The 17881-nt window shown below is 38.5% G+C and overlaps 1 protein-coding gene across 1 annotated transcript in view; it reads right to left on the reverse strand.

Moving 5' to 3' along the window:
* The window catches only part of PTPN12 (protein tyrosine phosphatase non-receptor type 12), an 83117-nt gene that overhangs the window by 46118 nt on the left and 19118 nt on the right, over positions 1–17881 (reverse strand). The window contains exon 2 of the mRNA XM_064444207.1: positions 2506–2614. Within this exon, the coding sequence (XP_064300277.1) occupies positions 2506–2614 (109 nt within the window). The remainder of the gene's footprint in view (positions 1–2505; positions 2615–17881) is intronic.

Here is a 17881-nt window from a genome sequence, read left to right on the forward strand (position 1 = left end):
TGGGTGGATGTTGGGTTTTTTGTTTTGGTTTTGTTGTTGTTTTGTGGGGTTCTTTTGTGTTTTTTTTCTTTTGGTCAAAACACGATTGGTAATAAAAGAGAGAACACAAGAAGCACATGCTGAGTTATTTCTATACAGAAAGCTCTTCCAAAAAGCTTCCAAGATGCTTGCTTCCAGGATTGTGAAATATTCTGCCAGCGTCCTGATAACATGCAAAAAATGTTTGTGTTCCCCTGTAATGCTTCCTAAAAAAGCACAAGCGTAGATTACAAGACATTTAGATCACAGATCTAAAGACAACACACTCTCACTAAAGGCCTAGAGAAACCCTTATAACATATTACATACTCATAATTTAAAAGCAAAAAAGTTTCATAAGCATGCAATGTCGTCTCAGGCTTAATACTAAAAAGTACTTTTAAATGGCAGATCAGACTTAAGTGGTAGGCTAATGAGGGCTCCTATCTTCCCAGCACAGTAGATTCAAAATTCTACAGCAGTTTTCAAATGACATTTCTAGTCTGCCTGTATCTGCCACAGGTCAGCTCTTTCAGGGTTTTAGGTCTAGAATAGAATTCTCCAAGAAAAATTCCATGGCATGTTCCAGGTTCAGAAGAGCAAGTGCTTGGATATTTATGCATAGCTTAAAGGCTCAGTTCACAATTACTAGTTGGTGTCTTCGGGTAACCAGTGAACACCATGTTTCATTTAACTATCATTTAGGATGACTTCGTAAACTGTAACATCAACACACACACTTTTACTCTGAAGCCAGTACTAAATTACTATTAAGGTACTGATCTCTCTGGTAGCAGTAGCAATTTCCGATAAATAGAGCATGGATCTCCAATTAAGTTATATTTCTAAGATCTTTTCTGGATTTATAAAGGTATCATTCCCCTTCCTCCTCCAAGACATCTCCTGGCTTTCATTTCTGCCAACCTGGTCTCCCATCACTTTATTGCTGGAACCTTTGGATATTTGAAGATATTCTCGCTTTAAATGAAAACATACCTTTAAATCTTCCTCAATGTCAGCTTTGAGGTTTGTTCATTTTCCCCACTGTGATCTGTGTACCCCTTCAGATCCCAGTGACTCAGGGGTTTTTTTAACGTACATGAAAGAAGGAGACATCTACCACTCTAGTTGCAGTGATTCACCACTGTACTAGCTTTTAAATGTCTCATCGACTCAGCCTAGGTGCTACCAAGATTTTGTTATATTGTTCGTGATCTACCAAAATGCCAGCATAGAAAAAGGGTATAACTCCTCTTAATAGTAAGACGACAACAACAGCTTCCCCACTCTTTCTCACTCCATCCATTAAACATTTCCTCCCAACTAAAAAACCCAAAACAAACACAAAAACCCCAATGATATTTAACTATTTTGCTGCAGCTGAGCTTGGTACCACACACAATGTATGTTACACATATATCCTCCAGTAAAATTTGAATACATGTGCCTGTCCTTTCTTGTGGCAGCAAGCACTATGCCCACCCTGTTAAACAATCTAGGGCCTATGGCTTTAGGGCGAAGTCTACTACTGGAACTGTAGCTCCAAGCACTGATAAACAGTAAGAATTCTAGCACTGGAAAAAACAGAGCACACAGTAATTCCCTGAAGTTTATTACTAGAACACATTTTAAAAATGAAAACTAACGATGCCTAAGACCATTTTCAACTTCAAATTGCTTTCAAACCTCCTAAACACTTCTAAGAAAGCTAAGCAGAATTAAATGTATCTGTTGCTAATCTTCTGGGATATGAAAATTGGCATTTGTCAGACAACCATCCTTTAATCTGTCAGCTGTTCATATTGAGAAGCACAGTAAAAGCTGCTGAAATACATGGCCTCATGAGCTATTCAAAGTGAGCCTGTAACAGGAAATCTTGTCATAAGCAATCACTGATCTGTTATATCCACACATTGGTGGTTTTAAAATTTAAATTCTGTTCTGACTCATCTGTGTTCACACATTAAGCAGAATTTCATTTGGGCTTTAGCAAAATACAAACCAAAAGATAATGCAGCACTCAAAGTTCTCTGACACTGTAGGGTACAAACAAGCAGAGAAGATCTATATTACTTCAAACCACAAAGCCAAGTTCCTTAAGGCTCCTTAAATTTCATTTAGAATTTATGCTGACATTTGTTGTTTTCTACCATGAAACACATGCTCCTAAGGAAAAAAAAAACCCAAACAGTTAAGCACCCAGTAAAGTTCTAAACTATTGAAGCTAAAAAATGTCAGTTTGATAGGGCCTGGGACTTAGCACACATTTTATCTTTAGGTCATAGCTCTCCTAATAAAATAGTAAGCGCAAAGGAAGTGAACATTACTATGCCTTCCAAGTTATTAATAAAAATTTTATGAAAGTTATCTTTCAGTAAATTATCTCCAATTTTGTCTTGCAGTAATAGCTAAATAGTAAAATTCAAAATACGTTAAGAATAACAAGAACCTGTCTTTGTCTTCTATTAACATGTAAATCAGACTTACATGGCAATATATCCTTGTATCTATTCTTTTTAACATTTTCTTCTTTTTCTCCAGTGGCTGTTGGGTAGATCTTCTCTGTTCTGTATTTTGTTGATAATCTTCTTAACCTCTGAAATGAAACATTTGTGTTATTTTAAAGTCTCAAGATAACAATCAGTAGGTATTAGCTTAATTGATGAAGTATAAGAAGATCACTCAAAAATACCTCTTCTCTCCTTTTACAACACTAATTTATACATAGACTTTATGAAGTTTTTATATGAAGTTTAAAAATCTGATTATCCAGTACTTTTGGCTCATTAGCAGTTTACAACCAAGTTGAAACCAGCTGTATACATCATGAGACATGGAACCTGGGAAAAGCCACTGCAGCAGCAGCACGGAATACAGCTATATTTTTATTTAGGAAATAACACTGCTCTGTTAGGGGGTAACAACTGCATTAAGAATAGCTGTGAGAAACAGAAAAATCTGTTGTTGCTCAGAATACCTGGAGGAAGAACACAGAGAAGGCTGGCTCAGGACCAGCTGTTAGCAGCTGGTACTTTGCTCTGAAACACATGGCTTCCGACACACTGCTGACTGAACAGAAAGCAAAATCTCACTTTTAACAGGCATCAACTCATATCACCCAACTCCTGTTGAGTTTCAAGCACACCCAAGGAAAGAAGGTCCCTGCCTCTCAGGTACAAGGTATGAGTGACAGGAGGTCTGCTGTATTCACAATATGTCGTTTTTTCCCCTCCACCTATTTCAAACCCTAGAAATTTCAAACAGTCAAACCCTCTAATAACGAAATCCAGCTTATGCCTTCCAGCAGCCTAGGAAATAACAAGAGCAATATGGCTTCTGTCATCCCACACAAATTAGGCCTTCGCTACCGTAAAACTGAGGGGGAAGAAAAGAGTATAAATTCTCTTTGGGGAAAAAAAAAATACAAGAGGAGTCAGCAGTGCTTGTTATTTTAAACTGTGTAGACATCCAAATCTAAAAAAAGAACCTGAAGAACTCAGTTAACTCTCGTCTCAAGCTAATGCTAGGTGGTGCAAAACCAGACGTTCTATTGCCACTGACATGGCAGTGGCATATAAGATGATCAAGAGGAAAAGAAAAACACACACAAAATATAGTATTTCTGCTACATACAGAAAAACACTTCTATAAAATTTGCCTGGATATAGTAAAGAACCAGCAAATTTTATATGCAAATGTGGATAAAAATTTGCCTTAATTTATTTGAAGAATATGCATCCAATAATCCACAGAAGTGGCATTTACAGAGGAAAAACAATGGCAAGGTAAAATTAAAAAAAGGCAAATCAAGTAGTACCAGTTTTCACACTTTTTTTTCCCTCCCCTCTTCTCGGAGAACCTTATCACAGCTTAAATCACTGAACACTAAAAAGAGAAACAGAACTAGCATGCAGGTTTGTTTTTTTTCCTTAAAGTGCATTGCTCTTTAAAACCTTGCAATGTTAGTCAAAGACAAAAACCAGTAAATATTTGGAGATGGGACAGTAAGTCTCTGACCACATAGTGATTGAAGTGCTAAATATATTATCTGAAAACATTGCTACAATAAAGAACAGGAAGCTTCAATTCTTGAAAAGACATGTAAAGAGTTACAGGAAGCTTCCATGCATCTTCACAACACTAAGCAAATTTGCAACATAACCTGTACATACAGCAGGCAGAGAAACCTGGTTTTAACACAGTACAGACATGAAGAATACCACTGCACATGGGAGACGCTGTCCTATGTCACCACTGCCCTTTCCCATGCCAAAATAAAACATACTGCCTGTGCTAAGACTGGACATAACCAGGAGTCTGGAAGTAGCAAAATAAACACACATAATTTAGCTATATCAGCTCAGAATTGCAGGACTGAGAAATAGCTTGAAATAGGCTATAAGCCTCCAATTCAGAAAAGAAAAAAAAAAGCAAAGAGAAACAATTATACTTTGCAAGCACAGCTACTAATATGGTTTTGTCTATTTTTCCACATCTTAGCCTGGTTTGGAGTTTTGGGTTTGGTTTTTTCCCCCCCATCTTACTGATTTTTATAGGACAAATGCCATGACTCTGCTTAGAAAAAGTAACAGAAAGAAGTTTAGAGGAAAAAAAAAGAGCTCTAAAAACCATGACTAGAACCAGAAGTTATTTTGCATAAGAAAGGACACACTTGAAGTGATACAGGAAAAACGTTAGGTATCAAAAAAAGCACACTAGGAAGGTGATCCTTTTGGCTTTAGCCCATTTTAAAGGCATGCAAGAAAAAACACTTTCATGGGTACAACTTGGAACTATCAAAGCTAAAAAGGCTGGAGTGACTAGTACCAACTTTCATTTTCTAGAAAGTGATGCTGTAAGAATTCAGCAGAGCCATCTCCCCTGCATCATTCAATAGCTGTACAGTCTGCTAAACAGATGAGAAAGTAGGATTAGCATAGCGCAGCTCCAAGGCAAAGACTGGAAATAAAAATCAACCTGTATTTAAACACACATCTGTTCCTAAAATACTTTAGGATCCATGCTTTCAACGCATGTTTGTCAGCTGTTCTGAGAGTAATAGAAGGTAAGTACAGTCTCAAGACCAATCAAAAAGACTAAGTAGTACTCTCTATGACTTGTAGTAGTATATGCTACATAGATTAGTATCTACTTCACACTTTGGAAGAGAAAGAATCGACTAAAGGGTAAGGAAAGAATTCTAAAAACTGAGCTTTGAACAAACTACCATAGGAATGGAAAAGTGCCAGACTCAGCAGAAGATTTCGCCCCTCACGCAACAGAAGATTTCTGCAGAAAGCTATTGCAGTGTGCACATACACACACTGCTGTAGGATAAGAGAGTTTCAGTGCTTCCTAGGTTACAGCCTGGAGTGACCAGAAGGAAGAGAATGTACTCAACAGCAGAATGGGGGTAGTGACAGGGCAGAAGAAAGAATTTTGTTCAGACTATGGTAAGTTGATGACAAGATAGTCAGTAAGATCCGTCACAGTCCAGATTCATGCTAATTCATAATAAACAACTGTCTACAGTACAAAGCCGCACTCATTTGGGTTAAGTCAGTAAACTGCCAAATCACTTCCCAGAGGATACTCTGATGCCAACAGCAGGGATGTTAGAGATCCAGCCTGGTGCCTCTGCAAATAACAGTGGATGCTTCCGCGACACTTGCATATTCACTGGAACTGCTATTCTGGTTCCCCCCCCCAAAATTCTTCATTCATATATTTTTAAGAACAAAATGGTGAAAAAGTGAGTGTATATTCATGATTCATCATACTTAAAGAACTACATTCACAAGGCCTTAAGTTCCATTCTCATTAGAAAAGCTTGAGTTTAATTCTGCTTATTCACTGCGTGACAGAAGTGGTTTGTGGGATGGTGACAAACAGTTACCACATGTGACAGTGGGGAGATGAGCCTTTGAAACAATTTGAATTTCAGAAGCATACTTCCAACTTCCACAGTGGTTTTGCAGCCTGCACTACAAATCTACTTCTGTGTTTTTACAAAAAAAAAAAGACAAACCAGCTTTTCAAACCCAATATGGTAGGATTCCCCAAGTTAAAGAACTTAGTCCAAACAGTTCAGGAAACACTTTTGCAGTCACCCTATTTCATCTATTTAACACTTCAGAAACCTTCACACTGCTTAAAACCACAAAATGTTGTCTGTAGATTAAAGAAAATATTTATACTGCCTATTGATATTTGAAGAACTCACTTTAAAAGCCTGAACCTTGTTCAAAAGTTCTTGTGACTCCTTTCCGGGCTTCTTTTCAAAGAAAGCGTGACAAATATTTCCCCAGGGTTTCACTTATTTGAAGTCCTCAAATTGTCTCCTAAGCCTTATCTGACATTTCCGATGGTCAAAACATCAGTTGGTAAAACAGTGATGTTCTCTTGAACCTCCTTTTTGACCATACCTGAGAAGCAGTACATATAGTGCCAAACGTCAGCTGCTTGAATGCTCCACAGTACCCATGGTTCACTTGCTACGTGGCAACAGTGACAGGCTTAGGAAGCTCGACATGGGCAGCTACGGCAGCAGAGTCAAGAGATGATACCAATCACCTAAGAACATATTTTGTTTTGCAAAATTTGCTTCAGTGCATTAAGAACTGAAAAGTTCACTAAAAGAACTGAAAATTAAAGAAAAGCTTCCATAAAAGTTACCTTAAAAATCAAACATAAAAGATAGTAGGAAACACTTCAAAAAATGTATGTAGTGACTTGCCTGGCTGACATGGGGCGGGTGGTGGACATTGTCTACCTGGACTTCTCCAAGGCCTTTGATACAGTCCCCAACAGCCTCCTCCTGGAGAAATTATTGTGTTGTGGCCTAGACAAGTGGTCTGTGCAGTGGGTGGGGAACTGGCTGACAGGCCGCACCCAAAGGGTGGTGGGAAATAGCTCCTTTTCTAACTGGCAACCTGTCACTAGTGGAGTCCCCCAGGGATCTATATTGGGCCCAATGTCATTCAATATCTTCATAACTGATCTGGATAATGGCATCAAGTGTAGCCTGATGAAGTTTGCTGATGACACCAAGTTGAGTGGGGAAGTAGACACTTCAGAAAGGAGAGCTGCTCTGCACGGAGATCTGGATAGGCTGGAGGAATAGGCCAGCAAGAACCTTATGAAGTTCAACAAGGACAAGTGTAAGGTCATGCACCTGGGAAAACATAACCCGGGAGTGCAGCACAGACTGGGATCCACCTGGCTGGAGAGCAGCTCTGTCAAAAGGGACCTGGGGGTCCTGGTGGACAGGAAGCTCAACATGAGCGAACAGTGTGCTGCTGCAGCCAAGAAGGCCAACAGGGTGCAGGGCTGCATCAAAAAGGGCATCGCCAGCAGAGAGAAAGAAATCATCAGCCCACTCTACTCAGCGCTTGTCAGGCCACACCTGGAGTACTGTGTGCAGTTCTGGTCCCCAATACACAAAAAGGATGTGGACAGGCTGGAAGGGGTCCAGAGAAGGGCCACCAAGATGATCAAAGGACTGGGAAGCCTGCCATATGAGGATAGGCTGGGAGAGCTGGGTTTGTTCAGCCTTGACAAAAGGAGGCTCAGAGGGGATCTCATCACCATGTACCAGTACTTAAGGGGTAGCTACAAAGAAGATGGAGACTCCCTTTTTACAAGGAGTCCCATGGAGAGGACAAGGGGGAATGGACACAAGTTGCTCTTGGGGAGATTCCGATTGGACACCAGAGGGAAATTTTTCACACTGAGGACAGTCACCATTGGAATAATCTCCCCAGGGAAGTGGTTGACTCGGCCACGTTGGACACCTTCAAGAGTCGTCTGGACGGGGTGCTGGGCCATCTTGTTTAGACTCTGCTCTTCCCAGAAAGGTTGGACTAGATGATCCCTGAGGTCCCTTCCAGCCTGGGATTCTGTGATTTCATGAAATAAGACAGCTATTTCTATGATTCTATGATAAGTCTGACATTGCATTGTTCTTACTAGCATCAGGGGAAGAAAAATTCAATTAATTATGTTCAGCTGTGCTTCCTTCCTAATAATTTAGATAAACATTACTAGGGCAGAATAAATTTCCTAGTACTTTTATACAGTAAGAAAAATGTACCTGTAAGGAGTAATGTGAACCAAACTACATATAAAAATTTCAAAATTACCATCTTCTGGTTATCTATGGTCAGATCACACAGGTTTCAGATTCTGCCCCAATACTATGAACACAGAGATGTCAGACATGCCTTTGTCACAAGACAGCTCAAGTGCAGACTCAGATATATCACTGCTCAAATGGGTCTCTGACTTTTAAGCTAAAATACTTCTGGAACCAAAGCAGTTTTATAAAGTCCCTGCAAATCCTACTGGAGGTTCCCTATACCGCTTTCTTATCACTAAGGGCTCTGGGAAACACCAAGACAAGCTGATGCTAACAAACCTGGCTGGAGTGTGGACTATTCTGAGTCAGGGGTGCCTCTGCAGGTTGGGGTTGCAATAGCATGGAATAAGCGAACACAGCGAGCTGGGTTCCTTTAGTGACTCTGCCAGAACAAGAGCTGCGTGGGGAGAACGAGGCACAGTGCAGCTTGGCCCAAAGTTTCTGGGGAAGTCAAGTCCAGTTGGGCTGAATCAACACTCAACTGTCCCACACTGGGAATCACTAGTTACCTCATTCCCCTGTTAAGTAGCACAAATAACAGTGTTTAATATAGTTTCAGGTGTCATACTTGCACTTAAGTCTCCCAACTACCTCTGCAGATCACACTCGTACATTAAATAACTTGCATCTGTTGTTGCAAATAAACACAGCATGAAAACTTGAAAAGACCTACATGCAAGATAATGTCCAGAGTCTAAGCGGACAATTAAAATTATCATACTAATACTTAGTACATACATATGAAAATACAGATACAGCTAACTTTTGAGATTATCCCTCTTGCCACTTTGCCTTAGGAGTATTTGAAAAACAGCATACAGTTGTTGAACATGTCAATCTTTCCCCAATTACTCTTGTCAGCTTTCAAACAACTACTCTTAAGAATTCCTAGCCCACATGATGGAAGGAAAAAGCCTTCCCAAACACTAGCCAAGCACAAACAATGAAAGGAAAATGTTCTGGTTCTGTAAAAGAAAAACTTCGCTGTATCTCAACATTTGCAGATGCCTTTGGCTGCAAAGAACAGCCTAGCAGCCTGGATTTAACCTACTTCTCTGAAATAAATCCCTGAAAGGAGATTGCATGCTGAACTGATAGAAGGAATGAAATACATGAAGGAGGGACTTTCACTACCTTGGTATTCTCTTCTAGCAACACTACTAACTCTCAAGCTCTAGGTGCTCCAAGGGAATCTCTGCTGAAGTGATTAATAGACAAGCCTGATAACTACAGTCCCTTGGGAGCTCTTTCTTCCATGTTTCATAGCAGGACAATGACAGGTCAAAAAACCGCACTGTGTTCCAGGAAGCTTGTGTGAACCACATGAAAGAAAAATCCCTCCAGAATTATGCAGGGAACTGAGAACAGCATCATTTCAGTATTAGATGGCATAGTGTATTCTATAACATCTTAACTCTGGTATTTTCTCAGGGAAGAGGGGAATTCAGGTTATTGCATTAATTGGAGATTTATATCCAATAAGAACATCAGTCAATGAAGACAATGCTGTTCGGTCCTTATGCAGAGAAGGCCAAATGACAGTACAGTTCAGTTAAGGAGTACATCCTACTTTGTTGGGTTTTTTTTAACCTGTTCCCAGTTTTCATGTGATACTGAACAAACACCAAAAACCCCAGCATACTTTCAAGAATTAGGTACTGCCAGAGTAAGACCACCATGTTCATCTTTCCAAATCTATATTTTCCCTAACAAAAGTGTTCAAACCAGGCATGTCTCCCACAGTGCTAATAACTGAAGATAACTTTACACAGGCATATTATCAAAATGTGGGCTGACTGTTTCAAAAGGAGTCTTTTCCTCATTTCTGAACCTATTTTTATAGTATCTGCACATTAATCTCAGCCTAAATTAACAGTACTACCAATTGCAGTAGCAGTTAATTTATGTTCAGCATAACAGTTAAGCAACATACCTACTGTCAGTAATGGGCTAGTTTTACAAGGACGAAGAAGACTAAATATATTTGTGGTCTATTGATGAGCAAGTAAATAAGCAGACAAAGCAAAATATTAATTACTAAAGCAAAATCAAGTTTTAGTTACTAAGTTGCTAACATATGTTCTAAGATATTTTAGAGAGCTCTGCAGTATAGTCATTTCACATGCAGGAATTGGTATTATGCCTTTCCATCTCTGAAGCACACTGTTTCCTTAGCGCACACAATTTATTGCAGAGACTACTATGAACACATTAAATGAAGTGAAAACAGGCAGGACAACACAGCACTGACTATTAGTTATAGGCTATAAGTGAAGAACATGAAAATTTCTGTTAGTCTGAAACCATGTGATTAGAAAATTGCTTTGGGTTGAAGGGTGGGAAGCATGTCTTGATGCTAAAATAGAAAAGGCATTTAAAATTAGCACACACTACAAATAACAGGCTTCTTAACAGTGTTAAAGCAATTCAGGAACAATTCTTTATAATTAAAAACAGAAATATGCCTCAGATATTTTGCAACAAGATGATTTTCAGACCCAACAATACAAACAGCATAAGGAAGCAAAGCACTTAAATGAACAAGGAAACAAAACTCCATAACCAGGGAATGCCTCCTGCATGAAAGCATAATTTCCCAGTTACTGGATTCACTGTTTTCCTCCTCTTCCTTCAGTCCTAGGTTTTGGTGGTTCTGTGCATACTGACAGCACAAGTATATTAAAAAACATCACATTTAGTCTTGATTTTCACTTTAAGTCTTTCTTTGAATATATACAGCTCTTATTCATCTTGCCTTGCTATGCAATTAAAAGGGAAGACGCTCCTGAAGAAAGCTATGGTGAATAGTTTTTAAGAGAATGTTTTAAAAACACCTTAGCTGATGAAATGTTTCAATGGAATCAACATATCTGAAAAAAATACAGCAGCTTGTTACTGAAGAAAACAGCTACTGAATGCAGTAAAAAAATTTTGGTTAACTAACACACGAAATATGCCATCCTCATATTTAAGCCTTCTATACCAATCTCCTCACTGACTGATTCTTCACAAGTAGTTGAACTTTGAAGTCAGGATGGTAACTAAAGGCTTGAGCTGTCCTTCATACAATTTTCCGCAATTTTTCAAGACCAACAAACACTATTCATTTTAGGGCAAATGAACTATGATTGTTTCTTATGTAAAAAAATTACTAATATGTCAAAATTTTTAAACTCTTAACACTTGCAGAATAACTATGCATGCCAATCTACTGAATACAAAACAGGAAACAAAACAGGAAACAAAAGACAGATTTCCCCACCTCCAGACCTTTTTGTCACAACCTTGTAAGTATCAACTGTATTAGCAGTTCTTGTAAAATTTTACTGCCAGGATTTCACCAGTTTTACTGATTTCTTTAGGAAACTGACGGATGCATATTTATGCCCCATTTAGGTTGAATCTGCATTCAGGTCAGAGTCAGAAATTTAAGGTCTTGTCATATGATGGCTATAAATAACTTGCAAAAAGAATTGTCAAACTTGGCCCACTTTTCACTTCATACATATTTCCTTTGTAGCAGGGAACTACTGTACCATCACATAACAAGAGTACAAAGACACATAACCCTTCCACCTTCAGCAGCATCCTAGAGAATAGAATTTAGGCATGTGTGGGGGACAAGAGGAAAGGTTATGTCTTGTAGCTATTCTCCAAGACACCATCTATACATGTAGTCAGTGCAGGCATTTACAGTGTAAGCAAATCAAAACTGCATATCTCACCCTAGACCATGACAACCTTCGGAATCTCTGTGGGAATTCAACATCACCACAAGTCAAGTGGGGGTGTGCACAAACACCTTGAATCCAAAGTGTCTTGCTGTAAGGCATCCAAAACCAAGAGGAAGATTGTTCAGTCTTGTTATGGTCCCAATGATTTGAGCTGTTCAGTAAGACAGTAACCAGAAGTGGAATCACTAATATTAAGCAGAGATTCAGCCTTAAATGAAAATATGTAGAGAACAGTTTAAGTAGCCACCTCATCTCTCACCCTGGTCTGCAGAAGCAAGCAGAAGTAAACCTGCAACACCAACACTGCCATAGCAGAGCTCTGCTGAAAAGCCTTGCCAGAAGCAAGTATGAGACAGGTGGGATGAACCTGCCATTCAGATGCTGGAAGTGGGTTTTGTTTGTGTGTTTTAAATCAAAAACTCCTTATAGGTCCAGGTAAGCTTCCTCTCAAAAGCCACCCTTTGACTCATCCTGAAGAGGTGACCACACTACAGCCCACTCTATCTAGACAGACAAACTCTGAAGTCAAACAAACTTTCACATCCTGGATGTGACAGACACTGTCAGTGCAACATCTGAATTGGGCAAAGCCTTTTTCAGAGCATGCCCTTCACCCAAAATAGAGATGAAAGTACATACTTGTCCTACCTCCCTTACACCAGATTTAAAATTTCTCAGGGAAATAAAAACCAAATACCTGTCATGTAGTAAGAACGGATACCAAAGTAGCAGCATCCCCAGGACCAGCCCATGGAAGCTTAGAAGCAACTACCTAAAGGCAAGTGGAGACTTTTTCCACAAAGAACACCCCAAAGGCAAGTGGTTTTATTCCAGCTCCATCAGGCAGCTAAAAGGAACGTAAGCTATGCTTTTTTCAGGGCCACATGAGAGGGGCTGGGCCCATCACCATTGGTTATGACTCTACAGCTCTTCAGATTCAGTGCTCATGCCTTAACAGCCACAAGATCCTTAAACAGTCAAAAGCACCCTGTGACAAGCATTCAAAGGAAGAGCGGTACAGCCAATACAGGTCGATTACAATTAATACAAATACACAGTGTAAGGATCCAAATATGTATCAGCTAAGCCTCTGTCTTTGAAGAATATTTAGTTTGTTTAACCATGTCAACCCTCCCTGAGAAATTTCATAACCTGTTACCATCAAAACTTTATTCTCCCCAGTCTTTACCATCCTTAATTGTGATGTCTTAGTATGTCGAATGGAGCATTAAACTCCAGGAGAATATATTTTGCTTTTGCTCAGCACTAAAAAAAAAGCAACAAAAAAATTCCTGAAGTTCTTATCCTTCTTCCTTCACAAGATGCAACACTCTTCCGCCTTTCCCACGCCTTAGAACACATTTCCTTGAGGTTAGTGTTTGTTTTCAGCCCAGTTCATAGTAGGTGGGGAAAAAAAGCACCACAGCTGAAACAGGAAACACCGAGCTTTCACTCCAATAGAAGTAAACTAGAATTTCCTACCTGCTGGTCTCCCATTACCAAAGCTGGCATAATAAAACCATAGGAGAGTAGTCTTAAAGGCTTTTAATAAATCTGCACACCACAACAAAAGTTCTGCTATAGCTGTTATCTACTGCCTTCCAAAAAGGCATCAGGGATTTTTAACAGCTACATCTCAACAATTTGTCTGAGATAGAGATCCTGCCCTGTAAGACGTTCACCAAGAATGACTTCAAGCTGAAAAGCTGGAGCCTAACAAATGCTCTGGACAAAAAGCACAGCTATTTGTGTAGTCAAGAAACATTGCAACTGGGGTCTGGTTTGGGGTCCAAATGGCCTTATTGAAACATCTCTAGAACTCAGAGGAGCTGTTCCTTTCTGTTATGGAACATCCTTTTAACATACAGTTGAATCACTATGTGATGACATAAGTTCACTGTTAAATAGGCTGATGTTGGACAGGTGAGAAATTCCAACAAAAATAAACCTGTTTTATCTTTTCCCAGAAGTCTTTTTTTTTTTTTCAGAAGCAGGCTCAAACCTTGTATAGAAATACAGTATCTGTAGACACTTTCAGTAGTTTAGAACCCCCAGTATTCAGCTGGCAAAATAAGGATACTGCTAATATAGTTTATGTTAGTTTATCATTGGCAAGTAGAGCACCCACAAGGTTTTAACAACTATTCCTCCTCCAAAAAAAATGCAATCTAAAACCTTCCCAGACATAAACGTGAAAAAGAAAACTTTTGACAAGCACTGAAACAGTACTTCCATGCAGTAACATATACACAGGGACTATATAAGAGAGTGTAAAGGGAAAGAGAAGGTATTAAATAGAAGATACATTTCTACTAACTGGAGAAAACATGCTTACAACTATTTTCACCCCTTCTTTGAGGCTGTGTCTGGAAGCCAAGGAATGTGCTAGTTATAAAGAGGCCATTTATGACAGAGTTCAATAGCATTTTAAGAGCCAGAAAGAAGTAGCCTTGTTAAGGATACAAACTTGCATGAAGATTTCAACTGTAATAACCCTGGCTAATAAACAGCACAATATTTATGGATAGGCAAAGGAATTTAGTGTCATAATTGTTTATATTTGTAGAATCTGTCAATTTTTGCCTAACAAATATGTCCACAACAGTTTAAAAGCACACACCTTCCAGGTTCTGCCACTTCTGGTTTCAGAAAGAGAACAGGGAATGCAATGGCCAACAAAATTCTCATAGTTCCAGTAGGAAGTGCCATAAAGCAACCACTGAAATGAAACCAAAGCAGAAATGGCTAGTACAGAAACAACAAGTCTGGACAATAAGTTATTCACAAGTACAATTTTAGATTATTTCTCTCCATTAAAGTTTTTGTTTTAATGGCTGAACATTCAAGAGTTGGATGTAACCGTTAAATGCCTGAACAATATGAACTCTACCATTTAGGTTTTTTTCTGCTGGATTAAAAAATTCCTTAAACCTTCTCCACATGCAATATTGTATCCAATTCTCTTCTACAAAAGTAACGTAGGCATATACGCAGCATTTTCCATGACCTTATAGTACTACGACTCTCACAGAAAATGCTTCTTTCTTTCCTCATATTTTGTTCAACAAGCTTTAAAAAAAAAAAAAGGAAGAGGCTGCAAGTTTTCTCGAATATAACAACTTCAAATATATTGTCTGACATACCATTAACACTTCGAGTTTCATTGTAACTTTAATCACAAATATTCTCAGGCCATGCAAACCCAGAAGTGACTAACAAAAGAAATAGTTGCCCCTTCTGCAGCCCTGTATCACGATTTCATTGGAACAGCCAGAGTCAAGAATACTACAGCAAAGTTACTAAAACATAAATGAAAAAAGTATTTTACTCAAATGGTTTGAACTTTAACATTTTTAAATCCTGACCATTTTAAAGGAAATTTTTAATTCTGAAGACCTGAAAAAGCTTACATCAAACTAAAGGATCAAGTACCAATCTTATGGTGTACATCCTCTTTTAAAACTAGTGTTGAGAACCTAAATCCCTGAGAGTTCTATGAAGCTTTTACATATATTTTATTGCCTTTTATGCACCAAAGCTGCAAGTCAAACTTTAAATTAATTTCCAAACAGTGTGTACGACACCTTTATTACATTTATAATGTAATTATTTCTGAAATTCTTCTATTTTGAAGAGCAGAGCAATGTCTACCTCATCTGAAGTATACACTCAATCACATAAAGGTTTCTGAAGTAGCCTCTCATTGATGTTTGTACCCTGCTGGCTATGTTTATTAGACAGCTAATTTGCGAAGTACAGTCCTACAGTGACCTATTTCAACAAATAAAAAGGTACTAAAGTCAACTGGTAAAACGAATCTGGTTCAGGCAAGTGCCTTGTCAATCAAGCTGCTGATAAATTTAAAATAACCCTCAACTGTCATCACTTTAAAAAGCCGAATATTTACAATCCAGAACGTAGAAGTAGGTAGTTTGTTTGGTAAACAATAGAGAACCCTCATTAAGTTTTTTCTATCTGAAACACAAACTTTATTTAACACCCCCAGGTTCTGGATGATAGACTTACTTCCAGGTATTTCAGAAACCCACAGGAATACCTTCAGATCCAGCCTCAAGATGCTTATCTATATTTCTCATCTATGTGGAATAACTGACAAAGTAGTAAGACTCCACTTCCTTTCTCAGGAAAGGAAGCAGTTCTAATCTGAGCTTCAAATAAGTACTTGATATGGTGCCAATTCAAGAGAAGAGTATGTGAATTTTTATAAGAATTCAGGCAAGACGAGTTTTTCTAGACTGTTTCCGAAAGGAAAAATATTGAGAAAAAAATCACCTGACTGGAGGAATTTCAAAAGTGGAGTTTCTCAAAAACTTCCCATGCCAATCAGGCATTTTTCTTCATGAATTCTCATGAAAAGCAGTCCACACTAACAGATGTTTGATGACAATCAATAGGAGGGGAAGATGGGAATATTACATAAAGTAAGCAGACATACTTTCAGTGTAAAAGAGACTAATCTTAAAAAAATGCCAAATAAAGTTGTATACTAGAAGCTGACAATGGAGGAGACGTGCATGCAAATCATCACAAATGACAACTCGACACGTTTACAGTAGTCATTGAGGTAATAAAGACACAGGATATTTACTGATACACAGGCTGTATTCAGCAGTAAGTCCAGCATGCTGGGATATTTCTAGAGATGAGACAATATAAATTCTCAAGAAGCAAGAGGAGATAAAAGCAATTTTTCTTCTTTCTTTCTTATTAAAATGATGGGTCAGTTGAGGCTGTGATTTTGCTTCTTTTAGGGATTATATGTTCTTTCTTTTCTTCCTGGTCTGATATTAATAAAACTGATTCAACCTGGAATTACTGAAATTTTCCTCTTAGGACTAAAAGATTCATGTTCTACTTTATCTATAGCTTGCATTGCATAAGCGCCCATTAGCACAAAGAAAGTGTTCGTAACCTTTTATATTTTGTTTTCTGGTATTTCATGTTAATGTTTTTGGTTGTGATAGTCTGGTTCTACTTGAGAATACTTTTGCTGTAACCAAAGAATGCTAGCAAATAGTAACATAACCATAGAATCTTCCAGCAAAAAATTCCATGTCTTCTCTGGACAAGGAAGGAGTATTTTCCTTTTTAAGGCCATCACCAAACATTTAAGTCAAATACCCTCATCATAAGCACTGTCAGTCTATACTTTCTCTGACCCTTCCACTGTTAAGTGGGGCCTGAAAGGCTGCTTCTGATTTTAAGCCATAATATAAGTGCTTTGAAACTGTCTCTTGTTATAACCTCATTTAGAAAGTTACTAGATGGTCAACAAATCCAAACCCAGTACATTATTGTTTAATGAACACTAGTGCAGAATGACTTAAACCCTCAGAGATCAAACAATAATCTGCAGCAATGATGTTAAGTGCTCACAGGCACAATGATTTACTCAGTCCACATCAACTGTCTCTGATAGCAGAAGGCTCCATACTTAACTACTGAACTATCAAGTTTTATGCGGCATTTATCATCTTTGATAAAGAAATCTGGATTTTATTAATTCAACCAGAAAGTCTATTTTTGTCTTTAAAGCAATACTAGTGTTTTGATGAACATTTTCAGAAAGGTTTATTTCTAAGCACTGTTCTCTGCTTAGGAACATTCCTAGAAAAAATGTGTTTTTATTAAGATTTCCTGCTACTTGGATCCCAGTTAAACTAATAGATGTCTGAGACAAGCGGCAAAGCAACGCTGCCATGTGTTTTTATGCTTCAAGTTTCCTTGAAAGGATAGACCCAGAACTGAAGGCAACTTAGGGGCACAATCTGTCTCAGAGGTAAAAGCTAGAACATCTGCCTCTTCTTGCTGTGCCACACAGGTAACTTATCCTCTTCACAGGCTGGGAGGACAACTGGGGAATGCAATATCTTAAATCATTTTATTACAAACATCTGAGGCTCACATCTACATCTTGACAGAGCAAAAAAACCCCAACCACCAACAAAAAAAACCCAACCAGCTTGACAGT

Source organism: Phalacrocorax carbo, chromosome 1, assembly GCF_963921805.1.
Source record: "Phalacrocorax carbo chromosome 1, bPhaCar2.1, whole genome shotgun sequence".
Classification (NCBI taxonomy): domain Eukaryota; kingdom Metazoa; phylum Chordata; class Aves; order Suliformes; family Phalacrocoracidae; genus Phalacrocorax; species Phalacrocorax carbo.